The sequence below is a fragment of the Capsella rubella genome, unplaced genomic scaffold (assembly GCF_000375325.1).
Source record: "Capsella rubella cultivar Monte Gargano unplaced genomic scaffold, Caprub1_0 scaffold_8, whole genome shotgun sequence".
NCBI lineage: Eukaryota > Viridiplantae > Streptophyta > Magnoliopsida > Brassicales > Brassicaceae > Capsella > Capsella rubella.
In genome coordinates, this window is record NW_006238916.1 from 8,964,511 (window position 1) to 8,983,029 (window position 18,519).

General features: G+C 35.0%; 4 protein-coding genes across 6 annotated transcripts; all 4 read left to right on the plus strand.

Annotated features, from left to right (window-relative positions):
• Positions 1-391: 391 nt before the first annotated feature.
• Positions 392-3,426, plus strand: LOC17875625 (probable serine/threonine-protein kinase PBL16). Its single transcript, XM_006281699.2, has 6 exons — positions 392-930; positions 1,457-1,776; positions 1,997-2,132; positions 2,226-2,362; positions 2,457-2,580; positions 2,806-3,426. Exons 1-6 carry the CDS (start codon positions 867-869, stop codon positions 3,237-3,239), a joined length of 1,215 nt encoding a protein of 404 aa, XP_006281761.1. The 5' UTR covers positions 392-866; the 3' UTR covers positions 3,240-3,426.
• A 1,304-nt stretch (positions 3,427-4,730) lies between these two features.
• LOC17876581 (probable L-gulonolactone oxidase 4) lies at positions 4,731-6,627 on the plus strand. Its single transcript, XM_006280172.1, has 3 exons — positions 4,731-5,646; positions 5,736-5,837; positions 5,912-6,627. Exons 1-3 carry the CDS (start codon positions 4,731-4,733, stop codon positions 6,625-6,627), a joined length of 1,734 nt encoding a protein of 577 aa, XP_006280234.1.
• A 380-nt stretch (positions 6,628-7,007) lies between these two features.
• Positions 7,008-10,463, plus strand: LOC17874905 (chaperonin 60 subunit beta 3, chloroplastic). Of its 2 annotated transcripts, none has more exons than XM_006280153.2 (15): positions 7,008-7,118; positions 7,332-7,551; positions 7,647-7,772; positions 7,874-8,011; positions 8,096-8,191; positions 8,275-8,517; positions 8,605-8,839; positions 8,936-9,105; positions 9,180-9,257; positions 9,347-9,418; positions 9,496-9,600; positions 9,693-9,785; positions 9,866-9,958; positions 10,036-10,162; positions 10,239-10,463. In XM_006280153.2, the coding sequence occupies exons 2-15, from the start codon at positions 7,345-7,347 to the stop codon at positions 10,250-10,252; spliced, it is 1,797 nt and encodes a 598-aa protein (XP_006280215.1). In that variant the 5' UTR covers positions 7,008-7,118; positions 7,332-7,344; the 3' UTR covers positions 10,253-10,463. The 2 variants fall into 2 exon arrangements, with proteins under 2 accessions (XP_006280215.1, XP_023644938.1); XM_023789170.1 differs by lacking the exon at positions 7,008-7,118 and adding an exon at positions 7,231-7,249.
• Positions 10,464-14,539: 4,076 nt separating this feature from the next.
• LOC17874591 (pumilio homolog 12) lies at positions 14,540-17,941 on the plus strand. Of its 2 annotated transcripts, none has more exons than XM_006279697.2 (8): positions 14,540-14,580; positions 14,676-14,776; positions 15,333-16,570; positions 16,651-16,813; positions 16,903-17,066; positions 17,156-17,414; positions 17,497-17,614; positions 17,713-17,941. In XM_006279697.2, the coding sequence occupies exons 3-7, from the start codon at positions 15,420-15,422 to the stop codon at positions 17,602-17,604; spliced, it is 1,845 nt and encodes a 614-aa protein (XP_006279759.1). In that variant the 5' UTR covers positions 14,540-14,580; positions 14,676-14,776; positions 15,333-15,419; the 3' UTR covers positions 17,605-17,614; positions 17,713-17,941. The 2 variants fall into 2 exon arrangements, with proteins under 2 accessions (XP_006279759.1, XP_023644909.1); XM_023789141.1 differs by having other exon boundaries at positions 14,561-14,580; positions 14,680-14,776.
• The last annotated feature ends 578 nt before the right edge of the window (positions 17,942-18,519 follow it).

Here is an 18,519-nt window from a genome sequence, read left to right on the forward strand (position 1 = left end):
TGCGCTTCTTTCATGCGCACTATTATTAAACCAAACAAACGAACAAAAAAAACATAAACAATTTATTGGTTAGAGAATGGTGTTCTTGGTATAATTTTGGATTTGATAATTTGTCCTTGGTTCAATCAAATATTGAAGTTAACCAAAGTGTGTTGATTCTATCTTTTCTTTTCTAACAAATAGCTAATAAGTGTTCGAGGATTAATATTGAAGTTATTGAGTAAAAATCGAAAGAGATTAGAAATTGGTTATGGGAAACTAAACCAGAGAGATTTTAAACCGGACTGGACCAGACCGAACCGGAAGAACCAAAAGAAAAGCAGACCAAAGTAGACTGATGTCTTTATCGGGTTTTGTTCTTTTTCTCTTCTGAATTGAGAGAGAGAGAGAGAGTTTCTGTTTTGATTTGTCAGTGGAAAAAGAGAAAGAAAGAGAGAGAGAGAGAGAGAGAGAGAGTAGGGTCCATCTCCGCCATAGCCAAAGACCTCTTTCTCTCCCACCTCATACCTCTCCCTCATACCCATCATTGCCCCCGACGAATCTCTCCTCTCTCTCTCTCTCTCTCTCTAATAGGAGAAAACAAAACCATTTCCTTAGTCTCTGTGTCTCTCTCTTTCATCATCTCTTTTAAGTCTTTACCTTTTGGTGGTTCTTGGGAAGAAAAGAGAAAGAAAGAAACCCCAAGAAAAAGAAAAACTCCTAACAAGAAGAGAAATTGAGAGCTGGTGTTTTCTTTAATGGGCATGAATTCGTAACTTACATAATAAAGTTTGTTTCATTTTTTCATTTTTACAATATATATATATATATATAGTAATCTATCTATATTTGTTCTATCTCTCTGCGTGTGTTGGTTTGGGAATATAATGGGTAACTGTTGGTGTAGCTTTGAGCCCTTAAACCACAGAGTCTCTGCTAACGCTAAATCAGGTTTCTCTTCTCTCTTTTTCCTTTCTTGTTACTTTTTTTTAATGTTACTGTTTTGGCAAAACTTAGAAATATCTGTCGGTTAATTGCCTAATTTTTATTCAATGGATTTATTCTTTTTTACTTTTCTTGATTTATTCTGATGATTATGTTCTGTTTTCATATTCCTCTTTTTGGGTTTCTAAAACTTGTTTTTAAATTAGTTTAAGTTTTGGGTTTTATTTGGGATAAACTTAGATTCGTTTTCTCTCTATTCTATAAGTTTGGACTCATTTGTTGAGATTTTTGACTTACTGATTCTTTCTTGCTATATAGTCTTCCGTTTCATTTCATCTCTCTCTCTTTCTCTGTTTTTGTTTTCTTCTAAATTGGTCAAAGTCTCATTTTTTAATCATATTATTCTATGTTCTTGGATTTTTAGACCCCCTAGAAGAATATTCTATTAAACCAATCAATTCACATAGTCTTCAGTTCAGTTTTCATAAAATCAAGAACTAATGAAACATTTGGTTTCTTAATCTCTTTGTAGAGTCACCAAAAGAACAGAGTCCAACAGTAGAAGATAAATATATTAAGGAAGCTCAAAAGCTGCCATCAAACCCAAAAGAAGTTGAGGATCTAAGGCGTGACTCAGCAACTAATCCTCTTATAGCTTTCACATACGATGAGCTTAAGAACATTACAGGTAATTTCAGACAAGACAGAGTTCTTGGTGGTGGTGGTTTCGGAAGTGTTTACAAAGGTTTCATAAAAGAGGATTTGGGTGATCAAGATGTTCCTCAACCACTTCCTGTTGCCGTTAAAGTGCACGACGGAGATAATAGCTTTCAGGGTCACAGAGAATGGCTGGTCAGTCTCTCTCTGTCTTTTGCTTGTCTCCCAAGTTTCTCAACCTATTATAAATCTTTTCAACCTAAGGAATGTGGATAGATCTGATCATGTGGAGTCAAGTAGAGTTCTTGATTAAGCTTTATTCATAGCTCTATAACAGTTTGCAGCGGTCTCTAAGACTCCAATCGAGGCGAGAATGGTTTGAAATTCTTTTATGTTGTCTCGATGTTGTGTTTAGGCAGAGGTGATATTCTTGGGGCAGCTTTCACATCCAAACTTAGTGAAATTGATTGGTTATTGCTGTGAGGATACTCACAGGGTGCTAATTTACGAGTACATGGCTCGTGGTAGCGTGGAGAATAATCTTTTCTCAAGTGAGTTTTAGAGTTCTTACAGTCATTTTTCTTCTTGTTGGACATTAATCTTGAATGGATAAGGAAGTCTGAGCTATGTGTATTACTTGGTAGGAGTGTTACTTCCTCTGTCATGGGCAATTAGAATGAAGATTGCTTTTGGAGCAGCAAAAGGACTTGCCTTTCTACACGAAGCAAAGAAACCCGTCATTTATCGCGATTTCAAAACCTCCAACATTCTTCTAGATATGGTTAGTACTAGTTGTGATAGTAGTATTACATCACATTAGGTCTTCTCTTTTCTATTGATACAATTGTGGAGGTTTCATCTTGCTGTTGTAACAGGAATACAATGCCAAATTATCTGACTTTGGACTTGCTAAAGACGGTCCTGTAGGAGATAAATCACATGTTTCCACTCGCATAATGGGTACTTATGGTTATGCAGCTCCTGAATACATCATGACAGGTAAGTAATATAGTCTGCCAAACGTCGACAAAAAACAAAAAAAGTCTGCCAAACTTGCAAACTAAACTATTTTAGAATGTAATGTGTATCTTGTTACAGCTTCTACTTCAGCTCTTTGAAATATAATTTTCCTAAGTTTGACATTTTTAGCTATATAAAGCTTAAAGGACAACACAATGAGTTTGTTGCATTTGGATTCTTTCTGATTATATGTCTTGGTGATAGGTCATTTGACACCGGGAAGTGATGTATATAGCTTCGGTGTAGTTCTGTTAGAGCTTCTAACAGGAAGAAAATCATTAGACAAGTCACGGCCTACTCGTGAGCAAAACCTCATAGATTGGGCTCTTCCATTGTTGAAGGAGAAGAAGAAAGTCTTGAACATAGTAGACCCAAGAATGAACTGTGAATACCCGGTAAAAGCGGTTCAAAAGGCTGCAATGCTAGCTTACCATTGCCTTAACAGAAACCCGAAGGCTCGACCTTTGATGCGGGACATTGTAGATTCTTTGGAGCCTCTTCAGGCCACAGAAGAAGAGGCCTTACTCGTCCCAACTGTTCAGAAAGCAGTAATTACCATTATCGACGAAATGCCTAAGAATGGATTGAAGAAACTTGAAGAACCGAAGAAGGTTGAAGTGGTGAAGAATGTTATTTAAGATGATGCTAATTCATATTGTAATTGATCACTTGGTTTTTTTTTTCTTTTTCTTTTTCCCTTAATATACAATTTGAAAAGTGGAAAGTAGATTGTGTTATGTGTATTTTGTTGACTAAATACAGATTAAGAGAGATACAAAGGTTTGTGAATTTTCTTCTTCTAGTGAAATACAGAGTTTTTGAACCTTTGTCACATTGTAACTGAGTGTTTTTTTCTGTTTTTTTTAGAAGACTCTTAATAATGTACTTGATTAAATATCGGTTTTGAATTACTCCTAAGATTTGCTTATTCAAAGTTTTATACGGTATAGCAAACACATAAATGAGAATATGAATCATATTTTTCTTATTTTGGCAAATAGATCAATCTAAAGAGAGATAATATAACTATTAGGGATCCACTTAATTTACAGAATATGGTCACAGAATTGACTAAGAAAATTAATAAGTTACTAGTACTATTTCCTTGGTCAACGACTAGATAAAAACACACACACACAATGAAAGAAGATAAAAACTAGATAGGTCACACTACGCATAGAGAAATACAAACATAGTTTTACCTCTTTTTGGTTAGGCACAAAAAAATATGTAACCGTTGATGCTTAGATCATGTAAACTACAAACATTTTGTGTGGTTAGTTGATTTAATAGGCTTTGATAATTCCATACACGACTTTTTTGACAAAACTATCTTACGACCATGGAGATATGGAGAGAAACACATGCGGCAAAATTTTGGTGTGTTAAGAAACAGGAAAACTAATGGTCGGGATTTGTTGGTTTGGACTTTGGACACACCAAAGTTTGCCTTTTTCAGAATTTGATATGTTTGTGGTTAATAGTAGCTAGTTATTTGTGTTTAATTATCCGACCAAACGAACACCATTGCTAATTAATACAAAGAGTAATATCTTGACCAACCGAAAAAGTAAGGTAATGAAAGCCTAACGAATATAGACCTACAAGCTGTCCCTCGTCTGCGTCATAATGTGAACTTGTGATGAGCTATGAAGTTTATGGTAAATTTCAATTTTTTCAGAATAGTGTATACCCCCAACCAAGAAACCATATTATTTAATTTACCTAATAAGTATTCTAAAAAATCGTTTTTTTAAGAAGACTTGGATCAATTTTAATATATGGTGAGTCAAATCTCGTATCTTTTTCTAATATAGTAAGCAAGTAATGTGAGTCACAAAATCTCATATTTTGTTCTAAAGACTTGATATATACAAGCATCAGTAATATAGCTATGTCCCATGTCCACAAGTTGCCCCCTGATGAAACTTTCATTTAATGATTTTAATTCTTCCTCTTCTTCCTCTTTTTTTTGGTGAATTTTTCAGGTGGCTATTAATATCCATTTGATAAACCATGTGTATCACATTGATGTGACGATACATTATAACTTATAAGAAATATAGAAAAAATGAGAGGATGAACAAACATTTCCATTGCAATTATTATCGAAAGGTTTCTTTTACAAAATGGCGTTTTGGCTAAGTTTGATCTTTTGCCTTTTCACATTTGCTTCCTCAACTCCACCGGATGATCCTGTCAAGTGTGAGTCCGGAAACACAATTTGCACGGTGACGAACTCGTACGGGTCCTTTCCTGACCGTTCTATATGCCAAGCAGCTAAGGTGGAGTACCCAAGGACCGAGGAAGAGCTGGTATCTGTGGTGGCTGCCGCCACTAGAGCTGGCCAAAAGATGCGGGTCGTGACTCGGTACTCTCATAGTCTCCCGAAACTGGTTTGCACTGACGGCAAAGACGGGGTTCTCATAAGCACCAAGTTCTTGAATAATGTGGTGCGGACCAACCGGGAGGCCAAGACGTTGACGGTTGAGAGCGGCGTGACGCTAAGGCAGCTGATCGAAGAAGCAGCTAAGTTGGACCTGGCTTTGCCATATGCACCGTATTGGTGGGGACTTACGGTTGGAGGATTGATGGGGACAGGTGCTCATGGAAGTTCACTTTGGGGTAAAGGAAGTGCGGTTCATGATTATGTGACCGAGATAAGATTGGTGAGTCCTGGTTTGGCTTCTGATGGGTATGTGAAGGTTCGGGTTCTTAGCGAGGCTAACGATCCCGAGGAATTTCGCGCAGCCAAAGTTTCTCTAGGCGTTCTTGGTGTTATCTCTCAAGTCACTTTCGAATTGCAACCCATGTTCAAGAGATCGTTAACGTATGTTATGATAGATGACTCCGATTTCGGAGATCAAGCCGTGACTTTTGGTGAAAAACATGAGTTTGCAGATTTCATATGGTTACCGAGCCAAGGCAAAGTGGTGTATCGAATTGATGATCGCGTTCCGGTAAACACTTCCGGAAGTGGTTTGTTCAATTTTTACCCATTCCGTTCACAACTCTCGCTAGCGTTAGCCACTGATAGATCCTTAGGTGAATTCTTTATTTCTCAAGATCTTAATATACTAATCTTGCATAGTTATAATGTTTTCTTATATACCTTTGTTGATTATGTTATAAAGAGGAGATTGACGAGTCACTCCAAGATGCAAACATAAAGTGTATGAGAGCAGAGCTAGTCTCGTCGTTTATGTTTTCAATATCATACGGTTTGACTAACAACGGTAATTAATTTGTTCACTTGCTTATACATTGTTGAATGTTTCGATAAAACATTACACAAAAATTCTATGGGCAGGCATAATATTCACAGGCTATCCGGTCATCGGAATGCAAAACCGTATGATGTCTTCCGGTTCATGTCTAGACAGTCGTAATGACGGACTGATCACTGCTTGTCCGTGGGATCCGCGGATCAAAGGCCAGTTCTTTCACCAAACAACCTTCAGTGTTCCTCTCACTCGTGTCAAAAGTTTCATCAACGACATCAAAGCACTAGTTAAGATCAAACCTAAATCTCTATGCGTCCTTGAAGGCAGCAACGGTATTCTCATCCGTTACGTCACATCCTCTACTGCTTTTCTTGGGAAAGAGGAAAAAGCTTTAGACTTTGACCTAACTTACTACAGAAACAAAAAAGATCCCTTGGTACCGCGTCTATACGAGGATTACATCGAAGAGATCGAGCAGATGGCGATGTTTAAATACAATGCGTTACCACATTGGGGGAAGAATAGGAACCTAGCGTTTGATGGCGCGATTAGAAAGTACAAGAACGCAAACACGTTTTTGAAAGTGAAAGAGAGATTTGATTCTTTAGGATTGTTTTCTACGCAATGGACCGATCAGATTCTAGGTTTGAAAGGAAACGTGACGATTGTGAAACAAGGATGTGCGTTGGAAGGGTTGTGTATTTGTTCAGAGGATTCTCATTGTGCTCCTAACAAAGGTTATTTGTGTCGGCCAGGTAAAATCTATAGAGAATCTAGAGTTTGTACTCGTGTAAGTGCCTAATTCATGTTTTTGGTCCTTATGATTCTGTAATTTAAACCTTATGTTCTGTTATTTGCTCTGTTACTTGTTTCGCATATGAGAGAAGAACAGAGCATATTTGTTCATTTAGGACAAGTGAAACGATGTCGTATTTGCTGTTATGTGGATGATCAACACGTGTCAAATTATGATTAGATGATCAAAGTGTTACAAGAAGCCTCACTCGCTGGCACGTGAAAGAGAGTAGGAGTAGGTGGGTTTAGGGTTTAAAATTTCGAGATTCTTCCTAAATTCATCAATCCAACGGCTCAGGTTTAACCTAAAGCTTATGAAGACGCGATCCTCGAACTTCACCAGTCCGTTTTGCACTATGCAACCAAATACACTTTAGTTTCGAATAAATTTAATAAAAATCATACCTTTACAGTCGCATAAATCGAATTTCTTCTTCACAAGAAACTCTCTCAGAGTCGCTAAAACCCTTTGATCCATCTCTTTGATCGCTTCTCTCAGTAAGTGTTTGTTTAATATCTTTTTTTTTTTTTTTTGGTTTTTCATTTCAATCAAGTATAGGTGTAAAAGTTGATTGCTTTCAGATACGCTTGTTTGATTTGTGTCGATGATTACAAAGTCTTCTAATTTGGTTTGTGTTTTAAGGTATTGTTTAGACTCAATGAAACAATAAAGTAATGATTTTGATGTGTTTGTTGTTCTTGTTTTTGCAGAGAGTGAGAAACTATGGCCTCAACCTTTAGCGCAACGTCTTCAATGGGCTCTTCTTTGTTGGCTCCTCCTTCGAATAAATTGTCGTCTTTTGTTTCGATCTCTTCAAGCTCCTTTGGGAGGAGTCAGAGTATTGCTCAGAGGAAAGCAAGGTTTCCCAAAATCTATGCGGCTAAGCAATTACATTTCAATAAGGACGGGACTGCGATTAAGAAGCTTCAAGTGAGTCAAATGATTGTTTTTCTTTTTCTACTTTACGGAGTTTTTGTGCTTTCTAGGTTCACTATTGAATAACGTATTATCATTTCATTGTGCAGGCTGGTGTGAATAAACTTGCGGATTTAGTTGGGGTTACTCTAGGTCCTAAAGGCAGGAATGTTGTTTTAGAGAGCAAATATGGTTCTCCTAGAATTGTAAATGACGGTGTAACAGTGGCTAGAGAGGTAATTGCTTTGTAGATTTGAAAGCAATCTCCTGTTGTATCGAATGTGTAATCTGTTGTGCAATTGCTTTGTAGATTTGAAATGTTTTTGCTATTTGTTAGGTTGAGCTTGAGGATCCGGTTGAGAACATTGGTGCTAAGCTAGTGAGACAAGCTGCTTCCAAGACTAATGACTTAGCTGGTGATGGAACAACGACTTCTGTTGTTCTTGCTCAAGGTCTTATCGCTGAAGGTGTAAAGGTTTGTACTTTTATGCTCTTTCTTTGTGAATTGAATCAAATAAATGTTTGGTTGTTGTGATGTGATGTAAATTGAAATATGCAGGTGGTGGCTGCTGGTGCAAATCCAGTTTTGATTACTAGAGGAATAGAGAAAACCACCAAGGCTCTTGTCGCCGAGTTGAAGAAAATGTCTAAGGAGGTAACTTTGACTGAACCAGATTCTGGATCGTAGATTCATGTACTTTAGAGGATTCTTGATTGTAGCTCTGTCCTGAATTGCAGGTCGAAGACAGTGAACTTGCAGATGTTGCAGCGGTTAGTGCAGGAAACAATTACGAAGTAGGCAATATGATTGCAGAAGCAATGGCAAGAGTTGGTCGTAAAGGTGTTGTCACACTCGAGGAAGGAAAAAGCGCTGAGAATAGCCTTTATGTAGTTGAAGGAATGCAATTTGATCGTGGCTATATATCTCCTTACTTTGTCACCGACAGTGAGAAAATGTCTGCAGAATACGAGAACTGCAAGGTCTTAATATTGCTATCAGAAAAATCCTATTAGCTGATCAAAAGCAGCTGGAGATTTTAACTATTTCTCTCTTCCTGTTTTTTACAGTTGTTTCTCGTTGACAAAAAGATAACACATGCCAGAGACATTATCACCATTCTGGAAGATGCGATCAAAGGTGGATACCCGCTTTTGATTATTGCTGAAGATATTGAGCAAGAGCCATTAGCGACTCTTGTTGTTAACAAGCTTCGTGGTACCATAAAGGTTGCTGCTTTGAAAGCTCCTGGATTTGGAGAGAGGAAAAGCCAGTACCTTGATGACATTGCTGCTCTTACAGGAGGTGAGACTAAGATACTAACTGTCTTATAATACTATTTTCTTCATGTGAAAATCATATTTAGCTTTAAAGTTGTGGTGCTTGTTTTCCTCGCTGTAGCCACTGTGATTAGGGAAGAAGTTGGACTTCAGTTGGAGAAAGTTGGACCAGAAGTTTTGGGTAATGCCGGTAAAGTGGTTCTCACAAAAGACACTACGACAATCGTTGGTGATGGAAGTACTGAAGAAGTTGTGAAGAAGAGAGTTGAACAAATCAAAAATCTTATCGAGGTACATTGAAAGACACAAATTCCCTACAAATTTGCTTATCTTACGGATATATGAAGTTCTTGGGATTCTTATAGGCTGCTGAACAAGACTATGAGAAGGAAAAGCTTAACGAGAGAATTGCTAAACTATCAGGTGGTGTTGCTGTAATTCAGGTGAGATTATAAGTTCACATTGATGTCTTGATGCAAAAAAACATAATTTTGTGAAAATAACAATGATCTGAACGTTTTGTACGCTTTAGGTTGGAGCACAAACTGAGACAGAGCTTAAGGAGAAGAAATTGAGAGTTGAAGATGCTCTTAATGCGACAAAGGTAATATCCTCTCTAAGCAGAGTCTTGATATGTTTCATTCATATGGTAGACACTAATCTGTTGAACCTTTAAATTAGGCTGCTGTGGAAGAAGGTATTGTTGTTGGAGGAGGATGCACTCTGCTAAGACTTGCATCGAAAGTGGATGCCATTAAAGAGACTCTAGCAAACGATGAAGAAAAGGTTAGTCCAAAAGAGATGCACAGCAGAAATAGAAACATGAATGATGAGATTGTGGGTTATAACGGCATTCTACAAATCATCTTAACCTCCAGGTTGGAGCTGATATTGTTAAGAAAGCATTGAGCTACCCACTGAAGTTAATTGCCAAGAACGCTGGTGTCAATGGTAGTGTCGTCAGTGAGAAGGTAATCAATCTCCCTGGATTGCAAGTTTGAGTCTTTGATATAGAAACTAAGTGAGTGGCTTTTTTTTTTTCCTTTGACAGGTTCTCTCTAGTGACAACCCAAAACACGGTTACAACGCTGCAACTGGCAAATACGAAGATCTAATGGCTGCAGGAATCATTGATCCAACAAAAGTGAGCAAAGTTGCTTACTTTTTTTCACATATTGATATCTGCTGTTTCAGATGCTAACTTGTGATTTCTTATTCAAGGTTGTGAGATGTTGCTTAGAGCATGCTTCATCTGTGGCGAAGACATTCTTGATGTCTGATTGTGTTGTTGTGGACATCAAGGAGCCTGAATCAGCAGCTCCTGCTGGAAACCCTATGGGCAATTCAGGTTTGTCTTAGGTCTTCTTCTTGAATCCTCCAAATCCTGCAACTCATTCTTCTAAAATCCCCTCTCTTGATTTCAGGTTACGGCTTCTAAGTTAGCAATGAGAACAGAGTAGTCTCTGAAGAAGCAAAAGCCACGACGACTTAGTTCTTTATTTCATGATCTGAAACATCTTTTATTCCGATGTAAATTATATGTTTTTCCAGTGACCTGAAAGAACATATAATTTGGCTTTGTGTACTCTGTTTCAAAGACCAAGTCATTCAATATCATAACTTCACTGAAGAGTTATATGGTTTGCACTTCGCAATGGTCAATATAAATTTGATTTGATTAGTAACAACAAGCAAATGAGCAATATACAAAATTATGGGATTGTTTTAGTGGCTTCCAATAGCCATTATCTTAATAATTGTTCGTTAATCTCATTCAAAATGTGCATGATATAGCTAGAGCCTAGCTACCTGATAATCGTAGTCATGATAATCTATTTGGTTAGTTACCTGACTATAGATAGATCGACTAAGTAACTATTGATGAGAATTTTCTAAAATAAATTTTAGTGACTTTTAAGATCAACGTTAACTACTTAAACTTATAATCCTCATCATAATCTTTACTTTGGTTTTGTTGATAATTTTATTTTTATTTTGAATATATAAACCCACATTTGTTGAGTTTCAAAGTTAACTATATATAGCAAAGTGAAGAAAGGAAAAAATAGTAAATGATGATCCTAGTAATTGCCTTGTAACTTATTTTGGTTTATTCTTCAATCTATACAAAGTGTAATTAAAATCGACGATAGAAAATTTTCCTAAGATCAAATTTTTCAAAGTCAATCATACTTTAAAAGCTACGAGTGGGTTCCATTATATAACTCTGACTCACTCTTTCATTACCTTTTGTTTTTTCTGGTTTGTTCATAATATTTTTTCTTTTCTAAACCAAAATTTAGAGTTTTAAAGTTGATGATGAATCAAACTGAAAGAGAGAGAGAGAGAGATAGAGAGCTACTTTAGTAACCTTCATTGAAATTTCTTTTGGTTTATTTTTTCAATCTACCAAAAAGAGTATTTGTCTTTTTGATGAGAACAAAAATTCTACAGTCTTTGAAACATTTTCAAAGTTTTAGTCACACTTTCAAAAACTGCAAGTAAAGTTATTACTATTTTTGCAAAGATCGGTATCAGACGATTTAAGCCACATGTTTTTCTACTAATTAAACGACTCTACTCGTAACTAGTGTGATTTATAAGATTTATTATGTATTGTAGATCCTGCAGGAGCAAACCCGTTTCGGTTCTGTTATTATATATAGCTTCTAAATTAGCAATGAGAATTATAATGAGTGAAGAGACAAAAGCCACCACTTAAGTCTTCAATAATGTCCGATCTAAAACACCTAGCTAGTATTACTTAATAATGTACGATTGCACTATATGCTTCTTAATTCTATCTTCTTCTTGTGGCGTGACTTGATGATAGAGTTAGAATCTGATTTGGGTACACACAAACATATAGTTTGGTCGTGTTCTCAAGATCGAAACAAGTGATCTGAGAACTGAAGAATTGCATTAAACATTGTTAGTAGATTGTAGATCACGTGACAATGGAGAAGATGTTTGATTGCAATTTGCAATAAATTTTGATAGACTGTCTCACTGTGAGCTATGCAAAATTAGGGTTCCAGTTGTGAGCTTTGTCACCATTGGCTATATTTTTTTTTTCTTTTTTAAGAAGATAAAGAATTTTTTTTTATTTTTGTTGTTAAATAACTTGAAATATTTTTGACGGCTGAATGATTTGATTGATTTTTAAATAATTTATATTTACTTGAAGGATATATCTCTAATTAACCAACTGTAAAGGTATCTGTCAGTTCGAATATTGTGGTTCGAATAATTTAATATTTGAAAAACACAAAAAAATGGGTAGTGTAGTGATATATATATAGATTCCTAAGTAATTTTCTTAAGCAATTAACAAAAACAAAAGATTTTCTCAAGAGTTTACTGTACTATTTTTAGAGATGTTTACGATTTTTATTTTATTTCTTAGAACTTACAAATTAGTATATAAAAAAATATTGAATTCTTCATAAATTACTCAAAAGAGGGAAACACTACAAGTAAAGATGCTCCAAGTTGATAAAGAATTTATGGTAAAAGACAACAATTTAGTAGTCTTCCTAGAAACTTCTTTTCAACGTTTGATTTATTAGTGCGTAGCAATTTGTTACGAGTCATTTTATTGAAATCGAGACATTCAAACATAATATACCAAACAAATGGTTTGAATGGTTGCAAATGCAATACAAAGCGGGAGAAATATTTGTTGAATGGAGATGGAAATTAGTATTACGTAGGTTTCTATTAAGTATTAACAATTAGCAAAGTTCATCCGATCCATTTCAACTATAACTCTATAATTATACATTTATACTACAAATTTTAAAATGTTTAAGTTATAGCTTATAAATGACATGTTTTGTTTCTACCAAAAATAATTAAATGACATGTTTTGTTATATACTTTTTTCTCTTTCTTTTCTTCTTCTACATATAAATAATTAATAAAATTATACAATGCATGTTGTTAATAAAAGAAGTTACATTTGCATACCTAGGTAAAGGATAAAATATATATCACAAATTTAAATAGTTTTTAAAAAAGTATGATGATGTGATAACACATCCTATACAAGTATCACTTCTTTCAGAGTCATTTATCGATAGTAAAAACTATATAAAAATAATTATATTATAATGCCACATTTGTATCTCTTGAATCATGATGCTCACTTAAATATCATTTTTTTGTCGTGGAAAAAATGGAAATTTTTTGTTTTTAATCTTAAACTGACGTACAGTATATACTACTTCGTATCACCTCCACAATTGTTAGAAAACATTGGTATGAATGTATGATGATACACCACTATTGTAGTTTCCACAAAAAATTTGGTTATGAAGATCACTTTAATCACGATACAACATACGTTACTTATATCCCGTGTATGCATAAATTAGTATTAAGTACGTTTGTAATCTATTAAGTTCTAGATACATTTTCCTAATAGCTTTATGTTTTCATTATATATAATTATAAACAATGTATTATTCATATATTGAACTTATAGGCAAACAAAAAAATAATATATCAAAAAATTTAACCATTTTTCATTTTACACTTACCATCAAATAAAAGGTGAATACTCATCACATCTTTCAAAATCACTTGATGTATCTTTATATATGTAAATTTTTTCTAATAAATATCACATTTATTCGAGTTATTTATTTTTTTCACCAATTTTATAACGGGTAAAAAACTAAAAAAAATAATAATTTTCTTAATTTATAACCCTTGAATCATGATAGTCAAATCTAAAAAGTGTTTCTTTTTATCCTTAAACGGATGAATAGAGACACATTATACTTTGTATGACTTACATAATTGTTTTACGTTAAAAAAAAAGCACTGGTACGAACTACATGAATTATGTTAACGATACACGACCATTATAGTCTATAGCAAACCCACAAAAGATAATTTGGTAATGAAGATAAACTTTTAATCACACACGATACAAATTAAAAGAGTAGACCATAATTAATTAGTAGAGAAACATACGTTACTTAAAACACGTCTATACATACAAAATCAACAACGCGTAATATAAATATACAGAGAGAGAGAGAAGAAAACAGAAGCATTAATCAAAAAACCACCACACAAAGAAAAGAAATAAAAAAAATTGGACAGAAACGTAACCAAAAGAAGGTAGAGAGAGACTTATAAGTTTGTCACCAAATTTCATAAAAGACCTTTCCATTTCCATGCATCCCTTCTTTTTTCTTTTTAAATATACTATTTTCTTCCATTTTAATTTAATTAAATTCTCCACTTCTCATAAACCAAAAACAAATAAAAAATAAATCAAAGTTCCGATTTTTTTTGTATAACAAAAATCAAATTAATTTTTGTTAGTAAAAGAAATTAAAAGGCTGTTTAACAATTTTATTCAACATCCCACCAAAAAAACAATTTTATTCAACAAGTATAATTTTTCTCCTTCTTCTTCACGCCGCCTACCAAATATAAACACTCGTCTCTATATATTTCTCTCTCTCTCTCTCTCTCTCTCTTTCTCGCACTCTCTTTGCATTTTTCCTCTGATTTTTTCTCTGGAAATTTTTTCATTAATTTCTCTCTCTTTATCTTTTCTATTTCCTATTTGGGTAAAAAAAAATTGTTAATCTTTTGCCCTTTTTCTGGTTTTTAAATCTCTCTTCTTCTTCTTCTTCTTCTTCTTCTTTGCGTGTGTGAGATATTTTTCTCCTATTTCATCATCACCTTTTTTTTCCCTTGAGATTTTATATGTTTAATGCCGCTTCTTCTTCTTCTTCTACCTCACTGGTATTGTTCTCTCTCTCTCTCTCTCTGGGAACAAAATTTTGTATATATCTCATTATCGTCGTCACTGAGATTTTGTGTTTTTTTTTTCTCTCTAGCTAGTGGGTTTCGTCTAGAAAATAAAAAAAGCATGAAGATTTGATCGGAGATGTGTGAAGATCAGATTTTTCGTCGCTGATCGTCGTACATTATCATCTGGGTTCTTTTCTCTTTTCTCAAAAACTTGTATTTTTTTTTTTTTTGTCTTTTCTAAGCTTTTGTTTGTATGATCATATAGATTTACACTCGATTCTGTCTCTTTTTTCATCGTCCGTACACTTTGATCTACTGATTTGTTCGATTTGGCTCTGTGTTTGGGTCATGAGTCTCATGAGACTCATGAAATCATATGTTATATAGTGTGTTTGATCTCACAATGTAAATGTGTACGATTGTGTTCCTGAGTGATTCAGCTTATAGTGAATTTGTTCATATGTTTTGTTGCAGTGATTTTTTGATTTTTGTATTTTCTTGATTTGAAGTAAGAGACAAAAAAAAAAAAAAAAGTAATAGAAAAAGATTAGTGTTTTGTTGCTGCTGAGCTGATTAGTGGTGGATTCTTATCCCGATGTCTTGGTTCTTTTTGATGTATTTAAGAAAGATTTTTTAATATTTTTTTATAAGGTCTTCTTGAACAGGAATAGGAACAACCAGCTTGTGACACTACGATCTTTATTCTGTTTTAAGCTTATGTTGTTTTCTTCTTTTTGCTGCAGTTGTCTAGTGTGAATCATCATCACAGTTTTGGAGGTGAAAGTTTGCATTTTTTCCCCTTTGGTGAGTGTGTGTATATATTAGTCAAGATGGATCGAGGAAGACATGAGCCAGAGTGTGACGAATTAGAGAAGCTTCTTGGTGAGATCCCAAAAGTTACTTCAGGAAATGACTATAACCATTTCCCTATATGTTTGAGCTCCAGCAGATCGTCATCACAACCTATCAAAAAGGTGGATCAATTCCAAGAACAGTATGTTCCTGAAGACCGCTCATTTACCACTTCTTTTCCTGAGTCAAACTCAAACTTTGGATTCCCAAATCAAACTCCAGAATCTCCCTATCCTATGTTCATTAACAGTCCTTCCTACCACTCTCCAAGTGTTTATGACAAATTTGATTCAAGAAAACTCGATCAGCTTATGTTTAGGAAGCTGCAACAAGTTGGATGTTTTCCTAATTACTCCCCCGGGATCTCACCTGCTCAGCCGCAGCATTACCTGCCACCCTCTCAGCCTCTGTCTCATTATCCACCGTTCGATCAGTCTCATATGAATTGGAGGAATATTGAAGAAGATAATTTGCAGAGGCTTAAACTGCAAGAAGAACAGTATTCGTCAATGAACTCTCATTTCCTCCATCTTTACAATAATAATCAGAGCATGCGTACTTCTCCAAGACAGGAACATTTTGATTATCGCCAAGCTGAACAGTCTAACAGGAACTTATTTTGGGATGGAGAAGATGGTCATGAAAGAGTGAGGAGTATGGATGGGTTAAGGAAGATGTACTATCCAGAGAAAATTTTGATGAAATCACAGGTCGGTTTGAACACCGCTAAAGTCATTAAGTATGGTGCTGGAGATGATTCACAAGATGGACGACTTTGGTTGCAGAATCAACTTAATGAAGATCTCACAATGAGCCTCAAAAATCTGTCACTGCAGCCTCAGAAGTATAACTCTCTTGCAGAGGCAAGGGGGAGGATATATTACTTGGCGAAGGATCAGCTTGGTTGTCGCTTCTTGCAGAAAATATTTGCTGAGAATGATGGAAATGATATAGAGATCATCTTTAGTGAGATCATTGACTATATCAGTGAGCTTATGATTGATCCATTCGGAAATTATCTGGTCCAAAAGCTGCTCGAAGTGTGCAATGATAAGCAGAGGATAGGGATAGTACATTCCATAACTAGAAAACCAGGACTGCTTATCAGAATCTCTTGCGATATGCACGGGTAAAACCATAAAATATTTTGTTCCATATGAACATCTCTGTTATGCTCTTTACCTGACCTAATATTGTCATTTTTAACAGGACTAGAGCTGTTCAAAAGATCGTTGAAACGGTTAAGCGACAAGAGGAGATTTCAATAATCATCTCTGCTTTGAAGCATGACATTGTGACTTTGATAAAGAATGTAAACGGTAATCACGTTGTTCAGCGATGCTTGCAGTATTTATTACCTCACTGCAGAAAGGTAACAACTTTCTTTTACAAGTTTCATTAGAAATCAGTGCATTAAAATTGGGTATTTGTAGTCTTCAATCCACTTTCTTTCCTCTTCAGTTTCTTTTCGAAGCTGCAATTACTCATTGTGTTGACCTTGCAACTGATAAACATGGATGTTGTGTTCTTCAAAAATGTCTGGCCCATTCTGAAGGCGAACAAAAGAAACAATTAGTATCTGAAATTGCGTCCAATGCTCTATACCTCTCCCAAGACCCTTTTGGGTATAGCTTTTGATCTCTCTCTCTCTCTCTCTTTTGAGCTTTCAATCTAGTTCTTGTAATAAGGGAGATGCAAAACTTGATTTTTGCAGGAACTACGTTCTTCAATATGTCTTTGAGCTTCAACTTCAATGGGCAACCTTCAAAATCCTCGAGCAATTAGAAGGAAGCTACACAGAGTTATCAATGCAGAAATGTAGCAGCAATGTTGTTGAGAAGTGTCTGAAACTAGCTGATGACAAACACCGAGCTCGCATCATCAAAGAACTGATAAACTATGGTCGTCTAGATCAAGTGATGCTTGATCCGTATGGAAACTATGTCATCCAAGCAGCTCTTAGACAATCCAAGGTATACATAAACCAAAACACAATTGTTCCATAATTTTCAGATTGTTTTCTAATTCAGTTTCTAAAAAATCATATTGTTGCAGGGGAACGTGCATGGTCTTTTGGTTGATGCCATCAAGCTTCATATCCCATCTCTACGTACCAATCCATACGGTAAAAAAGTCCTCTCTGCACTTAGCTCGAAGAAGTAAACCAGAGCAGGTAAAGGAACCTTTTTTCCTTTTTAATCTTAATCATTTCTTCACTCTTTTCTCTTTTCTCTTGTTTTAACGTGTCTCCTTCTTCCTTCAAAATTGCAGGTTTGTAGCCTAATGTTGCTGTTTGTTGTTGGTAAAGTTACCTTGTAAATGTAATGTAATAAGAGCATAATTCGCTGGTTCTTTTTTTGCTGTTGTTTGAAGGATTCAAAGAGACAAAAAGATCACATAGAATGTCTTTAAATCTTAATATATAATTCCCCTCTCTGTTTAGACTCTTTCCTTTGTACAATTTGATAAATCATATCAAATGTTTCTTATGTTTAGTATACATATATAAATCATATCAAATGTTTCTTCGACGGTGATATCAAAACCGTAATAGGATTGTTTAAGTTTTCGTCTACTCCGGCGTGTCATATTTGTTTGTGGTATGGTTTCTTGTAAGAGAAGTAAATGGGTGTTTTGAATATAAAAATGGATGGTCAAGATTTTATAAAGTTAGTCTTGGCTTCTCATACGTGTTCAAAATACATAAATAAAATAAAATAAAGTGTAACGATCGTGTCTAACAAGATGATATTGATTGTGTCTAGAATATAATAAAGTGTTAAACTATTGAAACCCCCACATCTTATGGGCGATGATGATTATGACAACTGTCTAATTCACAGAGGATGATGAAACGATGAAGAGTCAAAGCTACAACAAGAGTGTCTCTAATCCTGGTTTGGTCCGGTCTTAAATCGTTCGGTTTGATATGGTTTTGTTTTTAATTTACATACAAAATAACGTATTTAAACCAAACTGGAATTTCAACCGAATCGGTTTAAAAATCTGATCTTTAATGGAAAAAGAATAAAAAATCCCACCTTTTTCTTTTTGTTTTCTTTTACTCGCAGCTTCTAT

What these genes read in the sequence shown, in the direction of transcription:
- LOC17875625 (XM_006281699.2), top strand. Translation starts at nt 867, where the DNA reads ATGGGTAACTGTTGGTGTAGCTTTGAGCCCTTAAACCACAGAGTCTCT. An exon ending in CCAACATTCTTCTAGATATG is followed by an intron (nt 2,363 to 2,456) that starts GTTAGTACTAGT and finishes CTGTTGTAACAG; the next exon opens with GAATACAATGCCAAATTATC. An exon ending in TCCTGAATACATCATGACAG is followed by an intron (nt 2,581 to 2,805) that starts GTAAGTAATATA and finishes TCTTGGTGATAG; the next exon opens with GTCATTTGACACCGGGAAGT.
- LOC17876581 (XM_006280172.1), top strand. Translation starts at nt 4,731, where the DNA reads ATGGCGTTTTGGCTAAGTTTGATCTTTTGCCTTTTCACATTTGCTTCC. An exon ending in AGCCACTGATAGATCCTTAG is followed by an intron (nt 5,647 to 5,735) that starts GTGAATTCTTTA and finishes TATGTTATAAAG; the next exon opens with AGGAGATTGACGAGTCACTC. An exon ending in ATACGGTTTGACTAACAACG is followed by an intron (nt 5,838 to 5,911) that starts GTAATTAATTTG and finishes TTCTATGGGCAG; the next exon opens with GCATAATATTCACAGGCTAT.
- LOC17874905 (XM_006280153.2), top strand. Translation starts at nt 7,345, where the DNA reads ATGGCCTCAACCTTTAGCGCAACGTCTTCAATGGGCTCTTCTTTGTTG. An exon ending in GTGTAACAGTGGCTAGAGAG is followed by an intron (nt 7,773 to 7,873) that starts GTAATTGCTTTG and finishes GCTATTTGTTAG; the next exon opens with GTTGAGCTTGAGGATCCGGT. An exon ending in ATGCTCTTAATGCGACAAAG is followed by an intron (nt 9,419 to 9,495) that starts GTAATATCCTCT and finishes CCTTTAAATTAG; the next exon opens with GCTGCTGTGGAAGAAGGTAT.
- LOC17874591 (XM_006279697.2), top strand. Translation starts at nt 15,420, where the DNA reads ATGGATCGAGGAAGACATGAGCCAGAGTGTGACGAATTAGAGAAGCTT. An exon ending in TATTACCTCACTGCAGAAAG is followed by an intron (nt 16,814 to 16,902) that starts GTAACAACTTTC and finishes TTTCCTCTTCAG; the next exon opens with TTTCTTTTCGAAGCTGCAAT. An exon ending in CAGCTCTTAGACAATCCAAG is followed by an intron (nt 17,415 to 17,496) that starts GTATACATAAAC and finishes ATATTGTTGCAG; the next exon opens with GGGAACGTGCATGGTCTTTT.